We start from the raw sequence: 16483 nt of genomic DNA, 5'->3' as shown, positions 1-16483 counted from the left end.
CTCCTAAGGCGAGCTACAAGTCAATCACGATTTGTGAAGAAATATTACTTATTTCTTTTTCAACTTGACTAAGAACCCTTTAACACAAAACATGAAATAGAATCATGAACAAAATAAATATATCATAAATTAATAAATTTCAGCTTTCAGTTGAATGAAAAAACATGATCAATTGTCATTTTGTAATACAATGACTTATTTGACTTGATAGCTAGGAAGATTTTTTTAATTAACTTTCCAGTCAACTTTCCAATAAAGTTCCCTTAATTGGAAGGTAATTGTTTGGCAGGTGGCCAATCAGGTAATAGAAATTTGCCTAACTTTCAAGTAAAAGTGTAAATTATTGTCCGTCTGTTTCGAAGAAATAACTAAAAACTTTAAGAAAGTTCGGTTTCCAAAATCTCAACGAATTAAACACGCCCTATGAAATCTCTCCGTATAGTCTCCACTTCATAACACTACCCATTGCTCACTGCGTCACTCTACATGTCAAAACATAGAGGTCGATACAAATCCAAAAATCTATTCGGCTTGCTGTCATAATTTTCATCTGAGTGAATCTTCGGCCATAAGTTTTAACAAAAATTAAGCCAAAATAAAAGAATCGTCTCAATTCAAAGGATCTCGATCTAGTTGATATTTAAACTCTAGTCTAGAGTTTACAACAGATATTTCTGGTTGACTTAATAGCTCTCAAGTGTCCCTATTTTTTGTTTTTAACGAGATAATAGGTAGTAAACACAATCACAATGAGTGATTGGAAAATCCAGCGAGATGAAGTTTTGAAACTAATAAATTTGTATAGACAAAATAAATGCTTGTGGGATTATAGAAATAGCGAGTATAAACGAACTGACTTAAAGAGGGATGCTTGGCAAAAATTGTCCGATGCTTTCGGAAAAGAAATTAATGAAGTGAAGAGAAAAATAAAACATTTACGTTCCTCCTACGTGAGTGAAAAGAAAAAGGTTGATGAATTTTGCGGAGTTGCTCCGGCCTATCGCCCTAATCTATTTTATTACGATGACATGAGTTTTCTAGATCCAGTAATAGTGCTGAGAAAAACGCTAACGTTCGAAAAATTTGAAAATGCGGTATATTTCATATATTAGTTTGTTTAATTTGTGTTTGTATAATGCATTTGTTCTTAGGATCCCATAGCGGATTATAGCGAAGAACACCTAGAGAATACAATGAGCGAACATTATATTACCGAGGAAGAGGTAGCGACGCCACCAATGTCTCCTAAAAGGCCTACTGAAACGCACCACAGGTCAAAGAAGAAGCTTCATAGACTAGCTCCGTACTATTCAAAGCTAAATGATGCAGTGAATACACTTGCCGACATTTCAAAAAGTACCTATGAGGACACAGTGTATACAGCGTTTGGAAAAACAATAGCATTACAGCTTAGTCAGCTTTCACCACTAGAAGCAACAGTTACAATGTCCGAAATACACCAAGTTTTATCGAAAAACATTATAAATGCGATGATACCAAAGTGCAGAGACAAATCGTACAGAGGCTCAAGAGAAACCTTGAGTCATATGGACAGAAAATTATCCTTTTCACTGCGGGAATCGATCGAAAACGAAGCAGACGATCAGTCGTGTGATTTTGATGAAGTTTGAAATCTTTATTGTTCAATTATTTATTTGTTGTATTTTTGTTTGAGTAATATACATATGCTTAGAAAAGTAATGTGAATGCGAAAATTCGGTTTTATTTAATTAACCGTCATTACAAGAGAAAGTTTATTAATTCATCTGTAATTTATACAATTAAATTTGTACACCCCATTTTTTTTTGTGAAAATTAAATCAAATTTTATTTAGTTATTAGTTTTATACCTACATAAGTAAAATTGTTTACTTTTTGAAAAAGTTTCAACGGAAAATAAACTCAGTTTATTCGTGGGTAGGTTTAGCTAAAGTCAATTTTTTAATTTGTCTTTATAAATAAGCTTAACTTCTTTTTTTGTTCATTGCAAAACAAAATAAATTTATTACGAAATAAAAAGAACAAAGCCTAAAAGTTGCATTAGACTAAAAGTATATTTGTTTATGTTTGCATACATAATTAAAAAATAAATGTTTTTAATTTTTATCACTTCGAACAAGAAACAGTTATTAATTAATGTAATATCGGAAATTGAAATCATTTCTGAATTGATTTTTTTTTGGTCTGGGCGCTCGCAAAACTTTTCTCTGACGGAATGGTAAACTTATTTTTTTCGAAGCATTTACATAGGTAGACAGTGGGGGAATGGCTATGAATATAGATATAAAATGTTGCGAAGAGTGTGGAGTAGCAAACATTTCAACCAAATGATAAAAAGGTATAAAATAAAAAAAACATCCTTTGTTACAGATTTCCAAAAATACAAATTATTAAGAAGATAAGATAGAAACAAATATACAAAAATGAGAAAGAAAGAAACATTTCAGAAATGTGTCTCATCGAAAATTGAAGTCAAAAACTTTCTGAAAGGTTTGCAAAGTTTCTGAAATGTTTTTTTTTTTTAAAGAAATGGGAAACATGTCAGAAACGTTTTTCATTAATGTTTCCAAAATTTTTCTCAAACGTGATACACCTTAGAAATTGTAAATAAATAAATAAAGCTGAATCAAAGGCAAATTTAAAATACAATTATAGAAGAATAAATATATACCTTATGTAAAATTGCAAAAATTCGAATTTAATCAATACCGTTAAAAAAACGGTTACCTAAATGTATGTAGGTACATATGTATGTACACTTTCGGACAAAATAAAGTACAAATCCCAAATCTTAAGTCGGAGTGAAATATTTTCATTTAAATACATATGTATGTATGTACATATTATATTCTATTAAGTCTTACTTCCAAAATTTGTTTACACCATGATCTTAATTACAAATAAATAATAGGTTATGTACAAAATTGTAGTTAAGAAAAAGATATTGAAATATTAAAAAAAAGAAAAGACAAAATAAAATAAAATGCAAGTTCAAAATATGAACATAAATAGTATAAAATATTCAAAAAACAGTTTGATAAAGTAAATAACGAGTGGCTCCGCGTTTCCATTTTTGAATTGAATACCTAACTTGGTGGTTATATATTTTTTAAATAGTTTTTCAATAATAAAGTTTAAAAATGTTTAAATAAGAAATAAAAGTGAAAAGTGTGTTCCAGTAGTAAAGGGAAAACATCCCCAGACCATAAGTCATAGACACACCATAAGTAACCCTCCTTCAAGTTTGACGGTTTTTTGAATGCAGTCTTTCCGTTGGACTCATCGGACCAAATTACGTGCTCCCAAAAAAATTGTGGCTTTGATATAAACATTCTTGGAAAAGCTAGCCGTTTTTTATATTAATTAATTAATTAATTTTTAAATTAAGCGACTTTCATTTAGTTGCCTTTGAACAGTCCTTGGTGTAAAGGATAACTCCTGGTCTTCTTTGATTCTTCTGGCAGAAGATATAATTTGTTTTTTCGAGTCAAAATTTGTATTCGGCGGTCATCAACAGCTGTAGTCTTCCTTTTCTTTCCACGCGAATTTTTAAAGTTGACGACAGTTCCCCGTTGTACAAAATTAAAATAAATTTGTCAATCCATATTTTGCTGCTAGTTTTGGGAATGTCAACCCATTTGACGGTCTTAAACAAACATTTCCTTCACTTCGGTTGAAAGCGGTTTCATTATATCCTTAACCGAATAAAATAAAAATAAGTAATAAAATGAATATGACTTTAAATTTAATTTATAAACCTTTTAATATTTTCTCTGCTATACAAATTTTTTCGATTTTTTTTTTTAAATATTTAGTAAGAAATTGAAAAAGTAATAAAAATTGCACTTTATTTTGTCGCGGTGTCAACTTGATATGAAGCAATATTACCGATGTTGGTAAACAAAAGAATAAACCTTTAACGGGTTTATTGATCAGAGAGTAAACAACTGGAAGTTTGTGACGTCATCAGTAGCAAGAAAGTCAAAAAATTCTCTTTGCTCATAAAGTGCAGCACTATGAAATCAAATTAACAGCTTTTGCACTTTATTTTGTCTCAAAGCGTATATTCTTGTATACAATACTTGGCATTTTTAAAAGATGGCTCTAACTGCGTAGACACTTGATTAAGTTTAAAAAATGAATATACACCTAAAAAATGTTTGAACTAATGAAAATGTATACAACTTTCTTCTAGAGTAGTTATAAAATTCGAATGCAAACAAAATAAAATTTGATGCCTATTCAGCAAAAAAAATTTTATGTGTATGTACATATAATATTTTTTTGCTGAATTTGCTGAATACATAGATTAAATTTAAAAAATAAATGTGCCTTTTGATCATTGATCATTTATATAAAAATGTAGGTATATTCAAATTAAACAGCTTTTATTTTTTGTACCAACAAAAATTTAATTAATAACTTTTTAAAACTAAATGTTGTATGCCTGAAGCTAAAAGTCCCTTGGCCAGCATTTTTAAATTTCCTTGAATAATAATAAAAAACATTTTAAGAATATTTATAAATAAATGTTAGATTACATATTGCAAAGATCTTAGAACTATTGGGAACAATTAAACTTATAATGAATTGTTGGTGTAATTTCTCTCCAAAACAAATAATCTACAAGACTGCTTTGGTTTGTCGAAACAAAAAAACTAATCCCACCCAATCAAGTTGCCTTCAAAGCAAACAGAGGATGTGTCGATGCTCACCTTCACATTGATTATTATATTTCTAAGGCATTGTCCGCCAAAAACCATGTACGGATATGTAAGATCTTTCTTAACCAAAAGAAAGTTTTATACCAGAGAAAAAAAAACTAAACAATTATAATTAAATAATGGGTTAAAATAAAATATGAAAGAAATTGTTTTGTTTTCTAATTCGACGAGAAATGTCAAATGTCTCAATCTATCAACTGAAGTTTTTTCTCTCTCTCTGCTCTTCGAGGTGAAAACATGTATACACCGATACGAATTCAACACGCTATAACAAATGAGAGTAAGAGGTTTCAAAGGGAGACCAGGAAATTTGGCTTTTTCGATTAGTTTTTTCTCTCTGTTTTTTATAAGATTAATAACCGCTTCTCAAAACAATATCCCCTACATAACGGGATTCCACAAGGATCGCCTTTGTCGGTAGTCCTTTTCATTATAGCTTTTGATGATATATGCACAATACTAACAAAATACAAACCCCTAGTCTATTGCATTTATGCCGACGATATCTATATTCTTTGCAAAGTCAATGATTTAAATAATTGCAAGAATCTATTTACTAACGTGCTAAATAATATCTCTGATTGGTCAGTTATATCTCAAGCGAAACTTTCTATAGATAAATGTAAAATCCTTCATGTGTGCCGTAAGCGTGAATGTCCTCAATTAATATTAAATTTTAATAATATAAATATTGTTAACGTTGATAATTTAAATATCCTAGGACTAGTTTTTAATAAAATATATAAATGGAATTGTCTAGATCATAAGAAATCCCTAGCTGCGAGGATCAATATTATTAAGTATTTAGGTAGTAAAAAGTAGTGTACATATCAACACCCTATTACCCATCACCAAAACGTTGGTTCTCAGCTAAATTGAATATGGATTATACATATAGGGTAACTGCCCTAAATCTACCCTAAACATTATCAAACCAACGTATCACCATGCAGCTAGAAGATCCATCAATGCCTTCCCTACATCTCCCATTAAAAATATTCTTGTAGAATCAGGGCTTCCTTCAATTGAAAAAAGAAAAGAAGACATCACCTTAAAGCTAGCTGATAAACTGGCCTTTTCCCAAAACTCAGTGATCAACAAGGATATACTAGAATCTAAAGGACACAAAACAAAAAACAGAATCCCTTCCGCAATCAGCATCATTCTCGAAAAAGCTATACAATTTGAAATTCTTACCAAGCGGCAACAAAATTTCCTCCTTGGTCCATAAAATCGGAATCAACAATCATGACACTCACAGATTACAAGTCATGAAATCTACCACGCACTATTTGAAAGTATTTCCTCTGACCTGAAATCAGACGGATGGAAATTTATGTTCACTGACGGATCAAAGTCACCTGAAAGAACATCTTTCGCAGTGACTCTGGAAAATAGTACATCCTACGTGTTGGAACAAGCATTCGCCATTTTGCAAGCCTCAAAAGAAGCACTGAACTGCCGTGGTAAGCACATCATTTGCACTGACAGTATCTCTGTACTTAAAGCTATCAACAATCCAAATAATAACACTGAACTCATCATCGATATCCGCAATAAACTTGTGAAATCACCTAACAAGCTGAAATTAATGTGGATTCCTACCCACACTTGTATTCAAGGTAACGAACATGCCGATCATGCTGCTCAATGCGCAAAAACTACACCAGTGTTTCTATTTAACATGTACACCAAAGCAGATTTAAAAAAAAAAAAAAAACAAAATACAAAAATCTATAAATGCCAACCGATATCTTGAATGGAGCTCATATCAACATCACCATTACAAAAAAGTCAACGCGAACAGATGCCACCCACAATATCCCACAGCCATTACAAAATTCGAAAATAACCAACTTCGTTCGACTGCGGCTGGGACATACTACAACTACACTCCAACACCTGCTGACAAAAAATACACTAACATGAATGACACTCCATTTGTTAGCTCCTTAGAGAAAGCAAATCTCTTTGCTAGGCAGTTCGCCGCCAATTCAACTCTGCCAGTAAATGTTATGACTCCGCCTGTACTTGAGCGAGTTAATGATTCTATGGGGCAAATCTTTTTTCGCACTCGTACCGTAGCGAGGGTCCTAAAAGATCTTAACATACACAAATCTGCTGGTCCGGATGGTATCCCCGCTATTGTTCTGAAGTATCTCTGTACTTCTTCATCGCTGGCAAAACCACTGCGTAAGCTTTTTCATCTGTCCTACTCCTCAGGTCTCGTTCCGAGCGGATGGAAAACCGCATTTGTCCAGCCTATTCCCAAAAAAGGCGAATCTTCCTCACCATCTAATTATCGACCGATTGCACTTACGTCTCTTCTTTCCAAGGTCATGGAAACGCTGATTAATTATCAGCTCAAGAGATATCTTGAAGAACGGAAGCTTCTTAATGACCGACAGTATGGCTTTCGTAGCAATAGGTCCACTGGTGATCTCATGGTTCATCTCACCGAACAGTGGAACAAATCTTTACATAGCTTTGGAGAAAGTAAGATTATTGCACTAGATATTTCAAAAGCATTTGATAGGGTTTGGCATCAGGCTCTCTTATCGAAAATGCGTGCTTTCGGTTTGCATTAATACCTCCTTCGTTGGATTAGTAATTACCTTTCGAATCGTTCAATACAAGTTGTATTGGATGGATTCAAGTCTAAAAACCACAAAATAAATGCTGGTGTGCCCCAGGGCTCTGTTCTATCTCCAACACTCTTTCTCATTTTTATTAATGATCTCCTGTCTGCAACATCTAATCCAATACATTGTTTCGCTGACGATAGTACTCTTAGCTTTTCATATTCGTTTTCAGATTCACACCCCTCTTCTTCGGATGTGGAACTGCAACGACAAAATATGAAAAGCTCATTAAATTCCGACCTAAACAGCATTGTACAATGGGGAATAAGAAACCGCGTGGAATTTAATGCTTCGAAAACGCAATGCTGTCTTGTATCGTTAAAGCGAAATATACCCCCGCTGCCATTATTCATAAATGGCATTTGCATCGAGGAAACTGAACATCTGGATATTCTATGTATGTGTATCACCAACCACCTTTTGTGGAACGATCACATACGCGATGTAGCCAAAAATGCCGCAAGATGTTTGGGTTTTCTAAGGCGATGCAAGAAATATTTCTCCCCCTCTGATCTGGCTGTTATTTACAAGTCTTATATACGTCCAAAGTTTGAGTACAACTCCCATATCTGGGCTGGTGCTCCTGCAACTTACTTAAGCCTCTTGGATAGTATTGAACGTAGAGCATTTAGATTGATTGGTGATATTACCATCATAAGATCATTTACGTCACTTGAACATCGTCGAAATGTTTCTTGTCTCACCCTGTTTTACCGTTATTTTAATGGTTTATGCTCTAGAGAAATAGCTAGCTGCATTCCTCCCCTTAAACAGTTCAACCGTAATACTCGCGCTTCTAGGAATGCTCATCAATATACCCTCGAGCCCATCTTCGGTCGTACTGTCAAGTATAGAGATTCGTTCTTTAGCCCTACTATGCGAATGTGGAATGCCTTACCACACTCTTTCTTTCCCAGCTATTGCAATATTCAGGAATTCAAAACCAATGTGCACCGACGTCTCCTTTCAACCCCTCTCTCCCTTTCCTAGTGCTCACACTGTGTCTACATAATAAGGGTAATATATCCCCTTGAGTGTCCGCTTATTATAAAAAAAAAAACAAACTGCCCCTTCTTGCAATTAAACTTTGGATCTAAGACATATTCTTGAAAATTGTATCGTCTATAAACCCACTACATTAAAACTATTCAAAAATAATAACATAAATGACATATTAAAAAACCCTAACCACACAAATATAGAAAAAATTAATGAATTTATCGTCACTACTAATATTAGTATATAAGTACATATCTTTTATCACAGAGCAAATAGTCTTCGCAGCTAATTTTAAGATTACCATGTAATTTAAATTACCTGTTAATAAAAGATAAAAATAATAATAATAAATTTGAATTATTGTTTCCAAATAATGTTCAAAACACAACACAAAAATATTGGTATTGCAAGAATTGGCTTGGTCAAGGAAATAAGTAGTCAACTTGTAATACAAAAGACAAAACATTTGATCTAGTGTGAACACTCTGCTAATGGGACCCCTACTTCTACAGTAATATTCTCCACTCTTATCATTCTTACTTCGTCATGTCAAAACATTGGAACGAGATATGAAAAAATCTAAAATCTAATCTTTGTACATTTTCGTCGCCATCACCGTGGATAGCCAACAATTTGAAAAAGTAGTTTTATTTTTTAGTTCTATATTTGTGTACATTGTGAGCTAAGAAAAGAGTGATTGGATCTATGAAATTAAATAATAATTAAACTTTCTCGTCATGACGTCTTTGAGCGATTGGAAAATGCAGCGGGAAGAAGTTCTTCAACTAATAGGTGCTTACAAAAAACTTAAGTGCCTGTGGGATTTTAGAAGCAACGCATATAAACGATTTGATTTAAGGAAGTATTCATGGGAGAAATTGGCAAAAATGTTTGGAAAAAAACCTACCGAAGTCAAGACCAAAATAAAATACCTGCGATCTGCCTATGTGAGCGAGAAGAAAAAAGTTGATGATTCCTACGGAACAAGCAAAATATACCAACCTAACTTATTTTATTATAATGACATGAATTTTCTTGATTCAATAGTAGTCTGTAGAAAGGGACCGAAAATAGAAAATTATGACCATAATTCCGTATATTACATGAATGCTTATCTTGTTTTCGTAATCTAATGAATTTAATTTTTCTTGTAGGATTCCATTACCGAGTACGACGAACGGCAACCAGGAGAAGCTACTCTAAGTGAGCAAGATGTAACCGTTGAAGATGTGATATTGCCACCCCACCCACTGCCGACAACTCTGAAGACAGCTGAATCACATTTCAAGGCCAGAAAAGAAAAACGCAGACTATCACCATATTATTCAAAGTTGGATGCTGCAGTTAATAATCTTGAAGAGGCCACAAAATCAAGTCCTGAGGACTCCATATACACTGCATTTGCCAAGATAGTAGAGATGCAACTGAGCCAGCTTACGCTACTTGATGCAACCGCTGCTATGTCCGAAATTCACCAGATATTATCAAAGAGCATCATTAAGTCCATGTTGTCAAACAATAGAACCAATAGAGAAATAGATGTGGACCTTGTAGACAAAAAACAAACCGTTCTTACAGGACCAATCGAGAATAATTTACCAGACGAATTTGAAGAAGTATCTATATAATATTTATTTGCCAAATATAGTTAAGTTAGTTGAAATAACATTTTTTTATGCTTTTATTTTTAAATTACCATGAATTAACAATAATACTTATAACTGCTTTTTTGGGGTAGTTCAAGAATATTGTTATTTATAACGCTAAATAATTTAGGGCTGAAAGCAACAAACAAGTAAACAAAAATAATGCGAGAGGCATAAGTTAAAATCGCATTTGATTTAGAAGAGTCATATAATAAAACATTAAAGTTTTAGCGTTTAAAGTGAGAAATTCAAATCATCACTTTAACTAAAACCATTGCAAAATAATAATGTTTCTAATCAACATATACATACACTGCGGGTCATAAGGTTAGAAGCAGGATTTTTTGAGAAGTAAAATCGATATTTCTGCCGTTACATGGTGGATTAGAAAAAAACAACTATAGTAAATGAAAGACTACTTTGTTAGCAACAAAATGTAAAATTTGGGAATATTAGAGAATTAGCTAACGGATCCTTTATGACAAATTGTCAATTGAGTCGAAAATATGCGAAAATAAATCGGGTCATAAGATTAGAAGCAGTGAACATATAAACGTTGTCTTGTGAAGTGAATTCATTTTATTTTCGGTATAAATGGTGCATTTTATAAATTAATTCTTGTTTATTGAGTTGTAATAAAAATGGGCAAGAAAAAATGTTTGACAGTGGAGGAAATGGCAAGAATAGATGTTTATTACTCTGAAGGTCTTTCATGCCGTGCTATAGCCCGAAAAATAAATCGAAGTGATCATTGTATCAGCAACTATTTAAACAATCCATCGTCGTATCTAAAAAATTATAAAGGAAACACTTCCTCTGCCTTAACACTTCGCGAAACGCGAAATATACTTAGAATAGCGTCAAAATCATCTTTATCGGCAGCTAAAATTAGGGATAAAGCTGATGTTAAGGCCAGCTTATCGACTGTCAAACGCACGATCCGCAATGCTTAACTCATAAAGCGCCTGAAGCTTAAAAAAAAACACCACTTAATGACGCAAGGAAGAAGCAACGCTTGTGTTTTGCGAAAGATCACATGAGCTGGGATGTGCAGAATTCAATGACTACAAATGATTGGCGAAAGGTTATTTTTTCCGACGAAAAAAAAATTAACCTAGATGGTTATAATTATTATTTCCATGACATGAGGAAAGAGGAGGGGTTTTTAAACCGTCACCATAGCAGAGAAGGAGGCGTTATGGTCTGGGGCTTGGACTTGGTAGTCCAAGATAGTAAAATGACTGGAAAAACCTACAAAGCCTTGCTGAAATCAGTATTCCCCAAAATTACCGAGCTTTTTGGACCAATTTCATGGATTTTTCAGCAGGACAACGCTCTGATACACAAAGCCCGAGAGTCAAAATCTTTCATTGTAAACCAAAACATCTACTTGCTGCCTTGGCCACCATATTTTCCGGACCTTAAAATAATGGAAAATGTGTGGGGCTGACTTACACGTAAGGTGTATGAGGGAGAGAAGCAATACGATGACAAGGAAGCGCTTATTCATGGTATCAAATTGACCTGGAGTGAGATTTCACTGGACTACTTGGAATCTCTTTATAAATCCTTAAAAGATAGAATTTTTGAAGTTATTTTAAAGGCTGGTGGCAGCACACAATATTAAATATTTAGAAAAACCCAAAAAATTTAAAACAAAATATGAATAACTGCATTTTATTTTCATTTATTTTATGTGCTTCTAATCTAATGACCCGATTTATTTTCGCATATTCTTAACTTAATTAAGAATTTGTCTTTAAAGTTCAGTTAGCTTAATCTCTTCTATACCCAAAATGTATGTTGTGTTGTTAACAAAAAAGTCTTTCATTAACCATAGTTATTTTTTTAATCCATTATGTAACGGGAGAAATATACTTCTCAAAAAATTATGCTTCTAACCTTATGACCCGCAGTGTACATACGATTTAAATAGGTCAAACGAAAGGGGTAGGATTCATTTAACATGTCTATTTAAATATCTTTCTTGAATCGATTCCATATTCCTAATCTGGGTCTGTCTCTCTTCTTGCATTTCATTTGTCCAGGGCGGAATAAATTGACTTATTTTTAGTTTAAGATCAAATCTGAGGGTCTGGATTTTTTAGCATACTTCAACTCTTCAATATGGCCATTAAAATTCGCAATGAAAAAAAAAGTTGTGGAAGTGTTAGCAATTTTAAACATATTGGCCAGTTGTCAAAAATTGGCTCTTAATGAGCAGATTCACACAACATAAGCGACTTCATTTACTGCATTCTTTGAACGTGCATTTTTACACAGCAACTAGCTAGTTTTTGAAGTGTCATGAATTTCAAATTCAGAACTTTACTTCACAAACCTCTACTTTTAGATCATTGTACAAAACTGACCAAACAAAATTATTGTCTACAAAAAACTCCTCAGGCAAGCTATAATTCCATCACGATTTGTATTTTATATTGTAAAGAAATATTACTTATTTCTTTTCCAAATTGACAAGGAACCCTTTTACAAAAATAATTAAATGAAGTTGTGCAGAAAATTAATAAATCATAGAGTAATAAAGTTCAGCTTTCAGTTAATTGAAAAAACATGATGAACTGTCATTTTGAAAGAAGTAGACTTGACTCGATAGTTAGGGAGATTTTTCTTTACTAACTTTCCAGTCTACTTTTCAATAAAGCTGCCTTAATTGGAAGGTAATTTTTTGGCAGCTTGTCTTACTTTCAAGTCCCTTATTTCGTCTGAACCTGGCCAATTATATTGACTGAAAAGTTAGTCAAGAAAAATCTCCCTAACTATCAAGTCAATTCCACTTATGTTGGAACGACAGCTTATTATGATTTTTTAATAAACTGAAAGCTTAACTTTAACTCTTATTTTTATTTATTTTTTGCTAAGTTCCGTTGAATAGTTAATGTAAAAGTGTTAATTGACAAATTGAATAAGGAATAAGTAATATTTATTTAAAATACAAGTTGAGATGGAGTTGTAGCTTGCTGACGAGTTTCTTGTAGACAAATGTGCCCTTGGTAGTTTTTGCATTATTAACTGAAAATAGAAGCTAGTGAAGTAAAGGTCCGAGTTTGAAGTTAATGACTCTTGACCAACTAGCTAGTTGCCTTGGTTGTGCCTTATGTTGTCTGACCCTGCCTATTATTTTGATTCTGTTTTGTATTGTATCGAAAAAGCCCTTATTCCTTTTCCAATATGCCAACCAAGCCTCCGACATCATGACATTAGTAGACTTCAATTGAAAACAAAGGAGATTTTTCTTGACTAACTTTGCATTTAACTTTTAAATATATTTTCTTAATTGCAAGGTATTTCTTTGGCAGCTGGCCAATCAGATACCATAAGCTCCTTACCTTCGAGTCCTGCATGTCGTCTGAACCTCCCACTAACAAAAAGATATGCGGATACCCTATTTATTGTCAGATAGCACTGCCATTGGTCGCATTCACAAAGCTAATGGCTACGTTGTCAAGGGATTCTGATTGGCTAAATCCCATCCGTAAAGTGTAAAAGTTTCGGCTACAAAGTTAGTGCACACTGGTTTTGACGTTTTACAATCAGCTGCTCGGTAAGGACACATGAATTCGAAATGAAATGAATCTTTCGGTATTTAAATAAAAATATAAATCAATCATGTTATATCTTCTATTTGGTTTTATTGAATTTAAAAAGAAAACAACCTATTTGAAGTTCCTGTTTCTTATTTTATATATTTGCATTTGCCATTTATATGTAAGTTCCGGATTGACTAGCTTTGTAGTGCAATTTTGCATTCATAAAGCTAGTTGAATTTTGACTACGCAGTCACTAGGTTTATGAATGCGCCCAATATTCGTACAAAGGGAATACTTTCGTGAAAACTCACAATACATTTCAAATTTCACTCCACATAACAGCAAACTTTCTACACAATGCAAGGTTCGTTGCGGTTGCATGTCGATTATAAATACCAAGAAGTAAGTAATGGCAGCGCGCCATCTGCAGATAAAGTTAACTAGATTATGGTCTCTATCTGTTTTTCAACTGTAAAAAAATTGTCAATTAAGGCAACATTTTTTTGGAAATATTCTGAAAACTTGTTCAATAAATTTGTTTATAAAATATAGGTCAAATCTACTTATGCCAAAATTTAAACTAAGCTAAACTTCGTTAATCTGCACATTTGGGTAATGCAGTTGACTACATTGAAGTCCCTTATGTTGTTCGAACACGCCCAAACCTTGCACCTATCGGTGAGGTTATGAAATACTATCATGAGATTTTTGTCTTCTGTCACCATCGTCTCCACTCTCCATTGCAATTGTCAATCCATAATGTCAAAACAAATACACCAAGCAATGAAAAATTTCGTGACAACAACGCGCCGTGGAAAGCAATCAAATTCAATTTCGATTCAAAACTAAATTTAAAAAAAAAGTAATTATCTTCATATCTACCTACAATGAGCGATTGGCGGTTGCAGCGGGATGAAGTCAAGAAGCTAATCTCTGCTTACAAGAAACATAAATGTTTGTGGGATTATAGAAGCAACGAGTATAAACTACATGACTTGAAAATGCAAGCATGGCAGAAGTTAGGCAAGATGTTTGGAAAAGAAGGCCACATAGTTAAGAGAAAAATCAAATGTTTACGTTCCGTGTATGGGTGTGAAAAGAGAAAAGTTGAAAATTCCTATGGAACAAACCGAATATACCAGCCTAACTTATTTTATTACAAAGATTTGAATTTTCTCGATTCAGTTATAATCAATAGGAAAGGAACTAGCCATATTCAAACTTATGTGCGACGACTTTATTCTTGTCTACCTTTTTGAAACTATTGAATGTTGCTTTTTTTTCAGATTCCCATTGAAGATCTCAACGAAACAGAAAATGAAACTCAAACTACTTGTATTTTGCGTGATGATGTTTCAATGGAAGATGGTGTTTCGCCACCTTTATCACCTTTGCCGCCTCAGAAACCATCCGACAGTGAATCACATTCCAAAATAGAGAAACAAAATAGATTAACGCAATATTCGAATTCAGATGCTCCTGTTAATAACCATGCAGAACTGAAGAAAACGACAAAATCCTCTGTAGAGTCAATATACGTATCGTTTGGAGAAACAATAGCTTTGCAATTGAGTCAGCTGTCATCGTTGGATGCAACAATTACTATGTCCGAGATTCACCAGATATTATCGAGAAATATAATTAAGCATATGCTATCGACGAAAAAACAATCTTGCGCAAACTGTGAACTTGTAGACCGGAAATTAACTGTGGTAACCTCATCTTCCGAAAAGACGAGACAAAAATGATGCAAAGAAGTTCTTATGATACATTAATAATTACAAACACAAATAATATGCTATCTTATAACATAACAAATAACATTTGAAAATGTATATATAATCATTAACTTTAAATATGTTAATTAAAGATAGTTAATTTTAAAGAGTAGTTTTTATTAAAACGAGTAAGGAGTAGGAAGACAGGTACTTACATATAGCAGTCACAAGATGCCCTTGCCCTTGCTAGTCGCGTATCAACAGGCTTGAAAGGCGCTGTTTTAATACCATTAATTCGTTAAACCTTCATGAATCCCTCCTTCATTGGATTAGTAATTACCTTTCGATCATTCATACTCGCGCTTCCAGGAATGCTCATCAGTATACGAGCCCAACTTCTTTCGTACTGTCAAATACAGAGATTCGTTCTTAATCCGTACAACGCGAATGTGGAATGCCCAACCACACTCTGTCTATTCCTAGTCATTCTAATATTCAGGAATTCAAAACCAATGTTCACCGACACCTTCTTTCAACCCTTCTTCACCTTTTCCTAGTGCTCGCACTGTGCTTACATAATAAGGGTTGTATTATCCCCTTGAGTGTGAGCTTATTATAAAAAAAAAGATTGAGAAAAGGTTATCTATAAAGATATTAATTTTATGACATTTTGTAAGACTGTTTCAACCATCATTGCCGGGCCAACTCATCAACCAGTCAATGCTACTATGACCTAGAACACAAATAAGAGTAACACTGGAGTTAATACACTGGCAAAATCAGGTAGCCGGGAAGAACAAATTCCCGACCAAACTCCACACTCCATATTTGACCCTTCAGTAAAGATAGTGGTATCAAAGTCTTTCCATCCAAATCCTTCCTGGCAGGAAAGATGACTTTAATATTCTAACTTAGGTTAAAGGCAGAGGTGAAGTAATCGGTTTGTCTCGCTAAATTATCCGATGAAATCAATTCAGTAATATTGCCATGGCTATAAGGTCTGGAAAACCAGCAGTTTGGATAAAGTCTTAGTGTGCTGAACAAACCTATTTAATTATGTGTAGGTCTACTTGTAGAAGGTGTAAAATAACATTAAAGGCATCCCCGTAGAGGTGACAACAGCTATTCTTGGACGAACCTTCTTTAGTTTCTCGATGTTGTATTTCTTTTTAAGAACAGACCACAACACAATCGATCCATATG

General features: G+C 33.5%; 2 protein-coding genes across 3 annotated transcripts; both read left to right on the top strand.

Moving 5' to 3' along the window:
* Nucleotides 1-498: 498 nt before the first annotated feature.
* LOC129952412 (uncharacterized) lies at nucleotides 499-10029 on the top strand. Of its 2 annotated transcripts, XR_008782300.1 has the most exons (3): nucleotides 499-1094; nucleotides 1152-1917; nucleotides 9520-10029. XR_008782300.1 is itself a non-coding variant. In XM_056064975.1 (2 exons), the coding sequence occupies exons 1-2, from the start codon at nucleotides 9103-9105 to the stop codon at nucleotides 9991-9993; spliced, it is 831 nt and encodes a 276-aa protein (XP_055920950.1). In that variant the 5' UTR covers nucleotides 8852-9102; the 3' UTR covers nucleotides 9994-10029. The 2 variants fall into 2 exon arrangements, 1 of the variants encoding a protein (XP_055920950.1); XM_056064975.1 differs by lacking the exons at nucleotides 499-1094; nucleotides 1152-1917 and adding an exon at nucleotides 8852-9459.
* Nucleotides 10030-14312: 4283 nt separating this feature from the next.
* Nucleotides 14313-15447, top strand: LOC129951058 (uncharacterized). The gene is made up of 2 exons (XM_056063065.1): nucleotides 14313-14788; nucleotides 14849-15447. Exons 1-2 carry the CDS (start codon nucleotides 14450-14452, stop codon nucleotides 15308-15310), a joined length of 801 nt encoding a protein of 266 aa, XP_055919040.1. The 5' UTR covers nucleotides 14313-14449; the 3' UTR covers nucleotides 15311-15447.
* Nucleotides 15448-16483: the final 1036 nt, after the last annotated feature.

The sequence above is a fragment of the Eupeodes corollae genome, chromosome 3 (assembly GCF_945859685.1).
Source record: "Eupeodes corollae chromosome 3, idEupCoro1.1, whole genome shotgun sequence".
Classification (NCBI taxonomy): Eukaryota; Metazoa; Arthropoda; class Insecta; order Diptera; family Syrphidae; genus Eupeodes; species Eupeodes corollae.
Note: the sequence above shows the minus strand (reverse complement) of the source record. Positions and strands in the feature narration are given on the sequence as shown.

What these genes read in the sequence shown, in the direction of transcription:
- LOC129952412 (XM_056064975.1), top strand. Translation starts at nt 9,103, where the DNA reads ATGACGTCTTTGAGCGATTGGAAAATGCAGCGGGAAGAAGTTCTTCAA. An exon ending in AAAATTATGACCATAATTCC is followed by an intron (nt 9,460 to 9,519) that starts GTATATTACATG and finishes TTTTTCTTGTAG; the next exon opens with GATTCCATTACCGAGTACGA.
- LOC129951058 (XM_056063065.1), top strand. Translation starts at nt 14,450, where the DNA reads ATGAGCGATTGGCGGTTGCAGCGGGATGAAGTCAAGAAGCTAATCTCT. An exon ending in CTAGCCATATTCAAACTTAT is followed by an intron (nt 14,789 to 14,848) that starts GTGCGACGACTT and finishes CTTTTTTTTCAG; the next exon opens with ATTCCCATTGAAGATCTCAA.